Source organism: Atta colombica, unplaced genomic scaffold, assembly GCF_001594045.1.
Source record: "Atta colombica isolate Treedump-2 unplaced genomic scaffold, Acol1.0 scaffold12, whole genome shotgun sequence".
Classification (NCBI taxonomy): domain Eukaryota; kingdom Metazoa; phylum Arthropoda; class Insecta; order Hymenoptera; family Formicidae; genus Atta; species Atta colombica.
Genome location: NW_017259206.1, coordinates 6,313,637 through 6,326,318, shown reverse-complemented (window position 1 = coordinate 6,326,318; position 12,682 = coordinate 6,313,637). Strand labels below are relative to the sequence as shown.

Here is a 12,682-nt window from a genome sequence, read left to right as displayed (position 1 = left end):
ATATATTTATATATTTATATATATATATACTCGCGTATTTATATATATATATAATATTAAATTCATCGTTATTTATTATTAGAATAATTGTTACTTCAATATATATGTGCATGTAAGAAACGATTAAAAATTAACCAAATATTTATTCTTTATAATTCTGTACAATATAGGCTCTTAAAACTCTGCTTATCACTGAAAAAATGTACAATGCGATATATACGGTATGAAGGTATGTCTGGAAAAAATCCTCTCGTTCGCGAAACGTTTAAATCGATACGGTGCGCGTGTCGGCTCGTTGATCGATAATTCGTTCGCGGTCGATCGATGATCGTGCGCGACACGCGCCGGAGGAACCGCAGAGAAGGATTCGTTTCCGCGATCGACAAGAATTTCAGGGCGACGGCGAGCGCGCAAAGATCGCCGACGCGCTAAACAATACTTCATTTGATTTGATTTCTTTTGCGCTGTATAACAAAAAAATAAAGAGTTATGACAATAAAGAATTGGGACGAAACGGTATCGCCAATACACACGCACACACACACACACACACACACACACACGCACTCTCTCTCTCTCTCTCTCTCTCTCTCTCTCTCTCTCTCTCTCATTCTTACATATATGCAACTTATACTCGTTCATTCTCTCTCTCTCTCTCTCTCTCTCTCTCTCTCTCTCTCTCTCTCTCTCTCTCTCACATTCTCTTTTACCTTTTTCATGGGCTCGCAAGATCGCGGCAAAAAACTATTTTATCCTTTTAGATCAATACAAGTCATATAAGTTATACAATGTACATGGAAGATACGTCCGATTACAATGGTTTATTTCCTAATAAACACACCAACCCAAAAGTAACATAACATCAACATAATTTCTTACTCAACAATGTAACTGTTACTTACAATATGTGTTATATTATAATAGTGAGTATAAAATTATATAACATTGATGTTACTTTTAACCGATGCTTACTGAATTGCTGGCTTCTTACAATCGATTAATTTTCTTTTGATACATCCGCGTAATCTTTATTCAAGTACACTTTAAAAATATAGATTTAATATTATGGATGTTAAATATAATATTCTTATCGTGTTGATATAAACATAATAATGTTGATATATATCAACATAATGTGAATTTAATATGATGAATTCTAAGTCAATGTTAAATCAACATTTGTTAACGTCACATTTATATTTTTTAGAATGTGATAAAAAAAATTGAGATAATTGCTGGCAGTCGAAATGAAAATTCTGATAAATGTCGCGAAATAACTTTATTTTTGTGACAACTTTTCTGTTGTGCTTCTCTTTATTTTCATCTTCGGATAGTTTCCAAAAGTTCGTCGATCAATAAGCCGCGCTACAATGTTTTTCCTTTAAAAATAATTAACAGTTCTTATTGGAAGAGATATTAAAAGTCTTTTGGCGCGATCATGCATTTATCTTTTTTATCTTTTTTGTTTTTTAGTACGCTCGCATCCAAGAAAGAGAGCAAAACTAAGAACATCTGGAAGATAAGATCCGTACGGTAACACAGCCGTTATATAAGCTTCATACCAATTACAGATTCTTGTGTCTTATCTGATATACGAGTATGTACAATTTCTTCTTATCCTGCGCGTCGCGTTACAATTGTGAAGTGAAAAGTCGAGCGAAGAATCGTTCTTTGAATGGAATAACATTGAGCTCGCTTGAGAAATTTCATTATCCGCAGATATTTTCGTCCTGCTCTTACGCTAAATTTTTATCCAAATACATCTGCATTCTCCCTCATTTTTTTATGCCATCTTTATCGAAACGTGAAAACATTTTCTTTGTTTATTTAAAAATTCGGCATCTACCGCGACTTTCTCCACGATTTCTTTTTCACTCCACAATCGATAATGTGCGGTGACTGGGACGAAGAATCTTCCTACGGACGTCGTAACAATTGCACGTTTAGCAAAGGATCAATCAGCAATCGGTAAGATTTCCCATCGGCGCGCACAAATGATGAAAATGTAAACAAGCTCCGTTTCGCTTATTGCGCATTCTACTAACATACCCCCGATTGCACGCAATCGACTCTTAGTCGCCACTAATATTCCTCGTCAGATCTCACACTTAATTGCTTATCATTCCAATTCCTTTCTTTGATTTTCTACATACCAGTAACTTGAGATACGATAACAAAAAGACACAAAAAAAATAAATAAATACAATAACAAAGGAAATAGCTAAAAGAAATAATTTTGTTTTAAAGACACATCTCTACAACTCTCTTTTGCATGTACATTCTTTTCATTAGAATATATTAAAATATAAAACTCGATATGTTACTACTTTTCAGATTTTACAGCCGAGTAATAAATTATTTGAAAAAAAAGAACGCGCATAAAAACAATTTTTGATATCTCAAACAATGTTTTGTATCCTTAAACATATTTTATAATCTATTGTTTAGACATATATTTGTAGTTTAACGTAGTATTTTTTTTTTTTAGAATTAACAGTTATTCAGGATTTCTGGTATTATTAAAATGCAGCGACAAGTAGAAAAAGGATTCACCACGGACAATCCTTGCAGGAATCTTCTTTCCCGAAGAGTGAAGATGGTGATAATGATGACGAGATGCGTCGCTCTTCGGCCTCGTACGAAACAAATCTAACGGAATATCTTTATCTTATGTATATCTTGTGTGATTCATCGAATTACGTACGCACGTGACGGGTTTGTTAAAAAAGAAAAAAAATTCTCTCTTCACATCTTTTGCAATTCGGTCGTAATTCTTTCTTCTCCATTTTTAAATATCGATACAAAACATGGCACGCCGCTTCATCAACCATGAGTATTTTATACACATAACTCTTGTTATCTTCGTGGCGAGATTAAGATGATATATTTCTTAATACAAAAAGAAAAGAAACATATAACAGTAATAATAGCGTGTGGTACATAGTAATTAGGATGATACTTAGCGAGAGAAAAGAAAGAAAGAGAGAGAGAGAGAGAGAGAGAGAGAGAGAGAGAGAGAGAGATGGAAAAAGAGAAAGGGAAAAAGACAGAGACAGATGGAAAAAGACAGAAGATAAAGACAAAGAAAGAAAAGATAGGGAAGAGATAGATAGAAGAGAAAGATAGAAAGATAAAAAAATCGTCTAAAAACTGTTCTTAGGGAGTTTTCGAAGAAAAATACAGGTGAATAAATAGCGCCTTACATTGATCGTCATAAATAAATACACGCAGCAGAGCTACAACGTGAAAAGGGATAAAATAGATAATCGTGACGATTAATAATGACGCGTAGGATCTTATAAAAAAAACTATGTAACAAATCGCGCGAGGCGCGTACGTAATATATATGTATATATATATATATAATATATATTTAACGTGTAAAAAAATATAATAAAAAAATATCTTTAAATTTCGCGTCTAACTTCGCGATCTTGTATGTGCGGATTGCACAGCGTGAAGCGAAAACAAAATGACAGAAAGGAAGAAAAATAAAAGTAGAAGAATGAGCGATTGGAGCAAAACGATACCGTCATAGCATATTGCAAAGTTTAATTGTCACGTGAGAGAGGATGCATTCAAGTTTCAAGTGTCAAATCACGAAAGAGCACGTCCTTTTTTTTCTCTGATCCTTCTTTCCTTTTTAAGCACATGAATGGATATACTTGTATACAAAAAAAAAAATAAAAATAAAAAAAAGAAAAAACGATTTGTTCTGAAAATAAAAGAAAAAAGAATGCGTATCCCTTTTCTCATTTGGTGCTTCACGTCCGGCTGGTACACACTCTCCTTTTGCCACATTAAAGTCGACATCGATCATATATCGCTCGAAATATTGTATATAGTATTGTGGTTTATTAAAATTCGTTAATAACTAGTATTTAAAAATCACGACCTAAGTGGTGATTTGAGAAATATGCTTCTTGTACAAGGTAATTTTACGTCGCTGCCGCGGATACCCCATTAAGGTGTCGATCGTTGCGTATGAATATGAGCCTCGTTTCTTGTCAGGACATTATGCACTAATACACTGCACCGGTTTATGTCCTTCAAAAGTTCACACCTGATCATCATATTGCTTTGAGGTCACATCGACGAGCGTAAGAGAAATCTTTGAGCGTAACACGTCGACAAACATTAAGATGGATTCCGCCTGAAGTTGTTTCTACATAGACTGTTTCTACAGACTTAAGTAATAAATAGAGTTAGACATTAGTTAGCTACGCAATGAATGGAAATGATAGATTGTGGTTGATATACTAAGCGTACCCTTCGTAGAATCTCTTTACAAGAGATTCCGTATCTTTAAAAGATATTTAGAAGAGAACTTATGTGTGATGCACATAAAAAAAACGTAAAGAAAAATTGATCGATATACAATGGTCGTTATCATTATACTTTGTTTTAGATTGAGGTTGGATGCTTTCCACCAAGAAACACAGATGACTCATGTCTAATTCTACGAATGTAGATTAAGATTAATCTTGGTTTAATTTTTTATCTTTTTCTAATTCTAAGAATTAGAAAAGGATAAAGAGCAAGTTAAATAGAGATTGAAATTAATCTATATTGGTAGAAATGAATATCAGTAATACAGAGAATAATTACATTTGTTGTTTATCGATGTTAAACAAAGATAAAACATTATACTGTGTCACCTATATCTCTAGCTGGAGAACACTTATTGATTAATTAAACGATCTATATTATGAACGAAATTGTAGATGCACAAAAGATACGCATAGATAAGAGACGGTTTTATACAATGATTACGCAACGAGATGACACCTTAGTGTGGACCGTCGATACACCCGACGAAATGCACATGTTGTTGGTTTTTCCTTTTTTTACTATTTGTGGTAAATTTTGGGCACTTTGTGAAATTTCACTTCACCCTCAGATCATTTACAATAATTAATAATTTATATTACACTCTTACAACATTTCTACCGAGTCTCTATCTCAGTATTGAACAATATACACTTTCTATTTTGTATGCACGTGTGTGTAAATATCGCAAATGTGTTCTGTGTGTATTCAGCGAATATATCCTTACGTATACACGAGGACGACAAGGTAGTGTCGGTGTCGTGCCACGTGATACATGATACACACGCGCACGCAGAAAATCGTCTAAGAAAGAATCACTAAATTACCATATTATACAATTATCATTAATTATCACCTAACTTGGCATCCTTGCGGGAGCGGTGCGGGCGGACACCCCGGCGAGTTGTGATTCGCGGACTGAGGCAGCAATGGAATATCGTCTTTGGAAGATTGCTTATCCATGCACAGCGGTTGCTGCTCCTCTTGTTCGGCTCTCGTTTCGATGACGGGGACGGCGACGTCGGGGGCCGGCAAGCGTTCCACTGCCACCACCGCCGTCGCCATCTCCTGCTCGGCGCCACCGATCGGCAACGACGCCGCCGAGTTCATTAATGTCACCGTCGCACTAGTACTATTACCACTACCACCGCCGTCATCCACACTCGCGCTACTCGCTACCACAGGATCCTTTAGTTCGTAGCCCTCCTGACAGCGAGTCAATTTTAACCGGATCGGCGTCACTTTCGCCGAGCGGATGTTCCTTGGGGCGCCTACGTTCGGATCGGTCGGCTGCTTCTCGTCAATGCCACCCTCCATCGAGTAGACACCGGTCTCCTCCTTGGCAGGCTCGGGCGGCGGTGGACCAACTCGGTTGTCCTTGTTATCCGATGACGCCTGTTGTTGATTGTCATCCTCGTTACCGGCGGCAGACGCATTGTTCGACGCGTCGCTCGTAGCTGAAGAGTTGGCGCCCGCCGCCTTGCCCAGCCGTATGATAAGTTTGGGCGTCGCGGCACCGCCCTCCAGAATTTGCACCCGTGCCTCCTTTTTACTAGACTGTCGCTTCTTCCGCTTGCCGTTCTTGTCGCGTTTGTTTTTCGTCTTCTCGTCATTGTCGAATCCTGCCATGATCATCTTGCGGAACTTCATGCTCTCGCGACGGAGCTCCTCCATACTAGGTGTGCTCGGGATACTGCTAAGCCGTTTCTTCGGTGGCCTGATCCTGCTTCGATCATCCTGCGCGTTACCCATCTCTTGTCCGCCGATTATACTATTACCGATCTTGATCTTCAGCTTTGGAGGGCCGGCACTGTTTGTCACCGTGGTGGCGGTCGGCCTAGTTTGTCTGCCTCTTCTGCGATCGCTGACTGTGCTAACCATAAGACCACGCTTCCTATCGGAACTACTCTCCTCTTCGCCCGCTACTACGTCGAGGAAGCTGCTGCCGCCACTAACGCCGCCACCGCGTTCCTTCCGTCGTTTCTTCTCCATATTTGCATCAACGACTGCCTTGTAATCCTCTCGAGTTGGTATACTTGTCATCGAAGCTACAGCTTTGGGGATGGTAATAACTGTGCGATTCGGATTGATAGTTGGAATGGTTGGCGTGGAGGCGACGCTACCGCACGCAGGATCATCCATGTTCATATCCTGTGAACAGTATTGACGCAACAGCTCCTTCTTTCGCATGCGACGTAGATTTGATGTGCCGGATGCGACAGATGCGCTGGTTGCAACTGGTGCCACCGGTGCTTGTTGGATCAATGGTGGTACCGATGGCGTATAGTTCGCATCGAGGAACGGGCCTTTGATTTTCACTTTCAATTGATTGCGTGAATCAGTCAGAGAAACCTTGTTCGTGTCGAAGGTGGTTGCGGACGCCGAGTCAATCGCCGAGGGATCGCCAAAGCCTGGTTTCGCACCGGGCTCTTCGAAGCCGCCGCTCGCAAGTTGTTGCTGTTTACCGGTGATCTTCTTCAACACAGAACAATCTCCATGCAGTAAATCGTCAAGTTCCGGCAAGTTCGAGTCCGCACCTACGCTCGCGGCGAAGCTGCCTAACAAATGGTTACCGTACGGCTGACCGTGAACCGACGAGCTCGGTTGGTCTACGGTCGAGTTGTATGTACGCATATCCACTGGACCTGGTAATAGCGGCATGACCGTGTCAGCGAATTGATGGGTGCTCGACTCGGACTTAGCTATGGCAGCTTGATGATCGTGATGTGCCGCCGGTGACGCAAGTTTCTTGTCGTCGGCGTACTTCTTCGTGGTGTGCAGCGTTGGACTAGATAGATGGGACTGTATACTACCATCGTTCGCCATTCCGCCGAGAGGCTCACTCGCACGGTTCTTTTCATTCACATCAGTGGACTTCTTGCGCTCGCGCATTGTCCTCAGATCCGCGATGTTAGTTTCATTCGCCGAATCTTCGTCTGAGTCAAAATCGTACACGGTGCCGACTAGCTTGTTCTGGATAGAATCGTCGTTGTGTAGCGCGTTCGACATCGGCACCATCGCGATCGACGGGTTCTGGTTGTTCCTACCACGTCCCCGTCCTCGACCGCGACCGCGATTTCGATAACTCGAATGCTGGGATCCCTTAGAGTTCCTGCTGCGACCACGAGAATTCGGAACAGATTTCGTAGTCTCCTGACGTGGTGATTTTCCAGGTGATTTGCCCTGCAAGGATGTTACTCTGGCGGATGTTCTCGTCGGTTTTGACGGTGACTTCTTGCCGGACGGCGCGCTTTTATTATCTGCGCTAAGTACCTCAGCTATATTCTCCACGACAGTCTCACTGCTGGCCTGCGTCTCCGTGATGGTATTGAGGAAGGATGCCGGCACGGCAGGCGAATTAGCCGGCTGTGACAGCAAAGACGGCATATGTCCCGATGGCAGCGCTTCCGAAGATGGTGACTGCGTCGTGGATGGTTGTTGCTGTTGTGGTTGCGGCTGTTGTGATACCGGTGGTGGTGGCGGCGCCGGCGGTGGCGTGGTTACCTTCGTTGGCGATACCATGGCTGCGGTGAGAGCCATGTTATGCGACGACGAGGTAAACGCAGCGGTGCATGGCGATGCCCCGATGTTGAGTGACTCTTCAAGCGGCTTCGGCACGTGCGGCAGCATAGACTGTGGTGTCGGGAAAGGAGCGCCAAACGGTGGTGGGAACGGTGATGGATAGGGCAACGGACCAGCACACGATTGCGGTGGGAACAGCGAAACCGCTCCGGCGCCATAAGAGCCGGTCTCCGAATAGTGATAAGGTGCTGCGTCCATTGGCGGATAAGACATCGGAGGTACGTTCTTGTAAGGAGGAATAGCCGTATGCTCCTCCGCGGAAGACGCAGATGTGATAGATGACGACGTGGATCGTCGTGAAGGTAAAACTTGGCTTTCGGCCCATCGCGTGTCCGGTCGACCATTAAGCTCATTGTAAGGCGAATCGTTCTGCGTATAATCTTGCCTAATGTCCGACGAGACATCCTCCTTGTCCAGCACGCGGTCCATCTCACTGCCCTGATCGTCTTCCGAGTTGGGCAGACCGATTAGGTGACGATTCACCATCTCCATGGGCGTGATCTCGTCGACGATTTGCGTTGATATCCCTGCATTGGCTGCTGTCATTTGTTGATCCATCATCGCCAATGATTGCACGCGCGATTGCTCCTGTGCTGCGGCATGCTGTGCCTCGAGATGTTGCTGCACTCGCTCCATTGAATGTGTCTGCTGCAACTGTAGATACTGATCCTGCATGTTGAGCTGGAGGTGCGCAACCAGCGCTGCATCTGGATTTGCCACAGGATCCGGCATCACTGCGCCGATGTCGTTCGAGAATTGATGAGCGGCGGCAGCTGCGGCGGCAGCAACGTAACGGTGATTCTGGTTGTCTATTAACGTATTAAGATGTTGCACGTCGCTCGGATTGAAGTTGTCCATGCTTGGTGGTACCCATCTCTCGTCCGCCTCGGCTCTATCAAGTTTTGCACGTTCCACTACCGTCACTTTGGCCGTCTCACGTTCTTCGTTTCCGTACATATAGTGCTCATTGCTATTGCTCGAATAACAAGGCTTTCTCTTATCCTCCATAGTATGATTCTTGCACGTCAGATCCTCGGACATCTGCGCAGGTTCCGAACTGCTGTTGCTCTTAATCTCGATTGATTGTACAACTGATTGCTGTCCCACTGGTTGTTGTTCTTGCACGTCCACCTTCTCTTGAAGCAGAGGCTGCTCCTCCGTTGGTTTTTCAACCGGATGAAGAGGCGGTTCCTCCTTTTTCAGAACCTCCTCTTCCGCCGGAACGGATTCTAACTCGAATTGACTAGAATTCGACTTCTTCGATAATTCCATGCGCAGTTTTTCTACTAAGTGCAGCGTTTCCCGCGCACTATCCTCTTTAGAGTCTTCCTTGAACCAAAGTTCATTATTGAAGGAGAACGAAAGCGGTGCTGCTCCTCGTTCCTCATCGCGTGGTATACTGAAATCATTCGCGTCATCGTTCACCATGTCATCGGTCAACATGTCCTGATCGAAGTCGAACAGCTCCGACACGCTGGGATCCTTGCCGCCGTGTTGCGGTGAAAAGATAGAACGATTTACGGACTTTCTTCTTTTCTGCTGACACTCTTTCTCAGAAGTCACATTTTCTATTAATGTAGTAGAGACTTTATCGGGCATTGACCTCAAACAAACATTATCGTTGGACTCCTTAATAACGGTCTCTTCAACCGTAATCATCTCGACAGCAGCCTGCGTCTCGCTCTCGAGCTTCCGCTCTGTCTTCTTTCTCCTGTCCGTAGGTTTCTCTGAAATAATCTCGATATTCTTCTTTACATCTTCTTTTTCTAATTTCATTATGTCTAACATAGCAACTTCCTCGCTCATGTGATTCTTAATATCCTCGTTCTTGATAGTTTCCTTAGCGATGGATGCTACAATTTTTAAATCTTTATTCTCTTCGTTACATTTCTCCTGCTGAATAGCAATTCTACTCCTTGAAAGTTTGTCAAGATGTTCGCGTTTTTCAAGTAGCTTGTCCAGTCCCCTCGATGATTTCTTCGGACTGTCTCGTTCCGCTCGTCGCTGTTTCATCTCCTCTTCCAATGTATTGATCGCATTCTTATTACTTGTTTTCTTGACCTTTTTGTCATCTATTTTAGGAGTATTCTCAGTCGCTTTCGAAGGTTCTACAAGTTCTGGGACATTTTTAATGTTAGTAGTATCATGTTTATCTTTCTCGGTTTCCTTGGATGTCTTTTCCATTAATTTCTTTTCCACTTTCTTGAGCGATGTCGTTTCCTTGTTACCCTTGTCCTCCTTTGCGGTAACCTCGCTTGATTTTCGTTTGCGCGTCTCCGATTTCGCTCTGGACGCTGCTCCGCCGCTGTCCTCTTTGCCTCTGAGAGTAGACTGTTGCTGTTGTGTCTGCTTAATCGACTGACTCGATTTTTTGGTAGATTTGGCCCCAGATACACTTCGTAGCCCAACATTATTTCGAGACCCACCGAGCACACTTTGGTCAGCTGACTGTTGTGTTTGCAGGGATCTTTTGGAGTCTCTTTGGTCGGCTCTTTTACTGGACTGCTGCTGCTGTTGCTGTTGTTGTTGTTGCTGCTGCTGCTGCTGTTGTTGTTGCTGCTGTTGTTGTTGAGCCTGTTGCTGCTCCTTAGGTATGACGGTTCTACCTGATTCTTCTCTCTCAGTAAGCGGCGGCTGAAACTCTGGTCCATGCCGCCCGTCGGAAGTTTTAAGCTTCTTATCGGGCAGCTTCTTGAGTTTCCGTCCTGCGACAGTCCTCTTCTCAGATTCGACCGCTTCGTCTGTAATTTTATTCGTTGACTGCCGTTTATTCGCAGTTTTATTCTTCACTTGATTACCGTTATCGCTTTCAGAGGACGTAGTATTGGTAGTAGTTGAAGAGGAAGTTGGCTCCTTAGTGATGCTTGACATTTTCTGTATCGGACTCTTAGCTACATCGGAATCGCTGCTACTCTCCGAAGAGCTACTGCCACTGCTACTATCACTGCTGCTGCTCTCGCTATTGCTGCTTTCAGGCACCTGTTTCTTTCCCCGTCTCTCTTTCAATAGTGACTCTTCCTTTCTTGTCGGCAGCTCCTCCTTCTTCGGCGATTCCTCCTTTTTGACCTCTTTCCTCTTACCACCATCTGGCAATTCCTTCTTTAGTTTTCCATCCGCGGTTTCGAGCTCGGATTGAGTAGTTTTCGTGCCCATACCGCTCTTGATGTGTTCTGCGGCTTTCTTTGCAGCTTGCCGTTGCGGTACGTAAGCAAGAATCTCCGAGCCATCGCCGAATTCCTTGTCGAAATCATAAACGTCATTATTCTTAGTGTCTTTTGATGTCTTGTTGTCGCGCTGTTTCTTGCCAGATGGTTTTTCTTTAGTCGGTTTCAGAGGTTCTCCAGGCGATTTCACAAACTCTACAGGTTCGCTCGTGGTATTCTCTTTCTTACCCTGTGTTCGCTGCATGATTTCAGATGCCTTCTTCGCCGCTTGCCGCTGCGGAACTATCAGAGCGGATGGTATATATTCTTTCTTCTTCGAATTTTTCACGTTCTCTTTATTCTTCGTAGATTCATCTTGATAATCTGACCTTGTGGCATCTTTACATGTAAAGTTTTTCTGCATGTTCTTTGATATATCCGCTGCTGAGAATTCCTTCACCGCAGCTTTTGTGATAAGTACGGCCGAATGGGAATGATGCTCTTGTGAATCTGAATCGGTATCCGAATATATAGCAGAAGCTGCTGATGGACCGAGGCGAGAACTGGCGTTGGTGCTCAACGGTAACAATTCGTCGCTCTCGCTACCAGAACTACCGAGCTCTATATGTTGCAGAGTACGTCTGTTCACCATGTCCAGTTTATCACTTTCGCTACTATCACGCAGTTTGACTCGTGGCCTGTCCGGTGCGTTCTTCTTTGTTTTTCGTCTAGCGGGAGTTTTGTTCTTCGACAATGCATTCCCATCATCTTCTGAACTCGATTCGATCTCAACTTTCAAAGTCTTAGATTTGTTTGTGCATTTACCGGTTGTTTTTCTCTCCATTTTTATTGCGTCCGTTTCGCTACTACTCATAGATGACAAATCGCTACCGTACAGACTCTTCCCTCTGACCGAACCATTGAAATAAGGTTTCTTATTAGACGCACCGTTGAAGTCCGGCTGCATTTTCTTCTCATCGGTAGACGTTGGTGTGGGCGGTTCAACCTTGATTCGGGCGAGTATTGTGTTGAAGTCATGAGTATGATCTTCGGCATCGGGATGGGAATAGAGACGATCATATATTGAAGGTCCATGATTGGCTTCGACAATAGCTGCGGCCGTCGTCGGAGATAGTGGCGGTCCTGCCATCACCATTGCCTGTTTGTGGAAGGTTTGTTCGCGCAGTCTCAGGAAAGTGCGACAGAGTTTCTCGCGGCGGCCAACCATGTAACACAAGTTTCGTACGCGTTCCAAATCTTGTCGCAATTGAACAAACGTACGCATTTTTTCTACATCGGCCGCTTGACCTTGAGCGCGAGCTCCTGCACTCGACAGTTCACCACAACGAGGAGCTAATAATGGTTTATTATGACCAGCCTAAAAGGTAATATATACGAATTACAAACCATATCCACTGTAATATTCTCACATCTAAGAATTTGTATCGACGACTTACTCGTCTCTTCAATTTCCAATAGTTATATATGTATATGATGCTATCAGGATCTATATCCAATTGTTGGGAAGTAATATCCTTTATACTAACATGCTTATCAAATTCCGCTTCAATTTCTTGCAGCCTAATATGAATTGAAAACAACAATTGAATATTACACTTATTTTTCTA

At 43.2% G+C, this 12,682-nt stretch overlaps 1 protein-coding gene across 1 annotated transcript in view; it reads right to left on the bottom strand.

The window, feature by feature from the left end:
- Nucleotides 1–4,675: 4,675 nt before the first annotated feature.
- LOC108694464 (PHD finger protein rhinoceros) overlaps nt 4,676–12,682 on the bottom strand; it is a 13,457-nt gene continuing 5,450 nt past the window's right edge. The window contains exons 9-10 of the mRNA XM_018203993.1: nt 12,512–12,635; nt 4,676–12,432 (exon numbers count right to left, since the gene is read on the bottom strand). Of these exons, the coding sequence (XP_018059482.1) occupies nt 5,182–12,432; nt 12,512–12,635 (7,375 nt within the window). The 3' untranslated portion in view covers nt 4,676–5,181. The remainder of the gene's footprint in view (nt 12,433–12,511; nt 12,636–12,682) is intronic.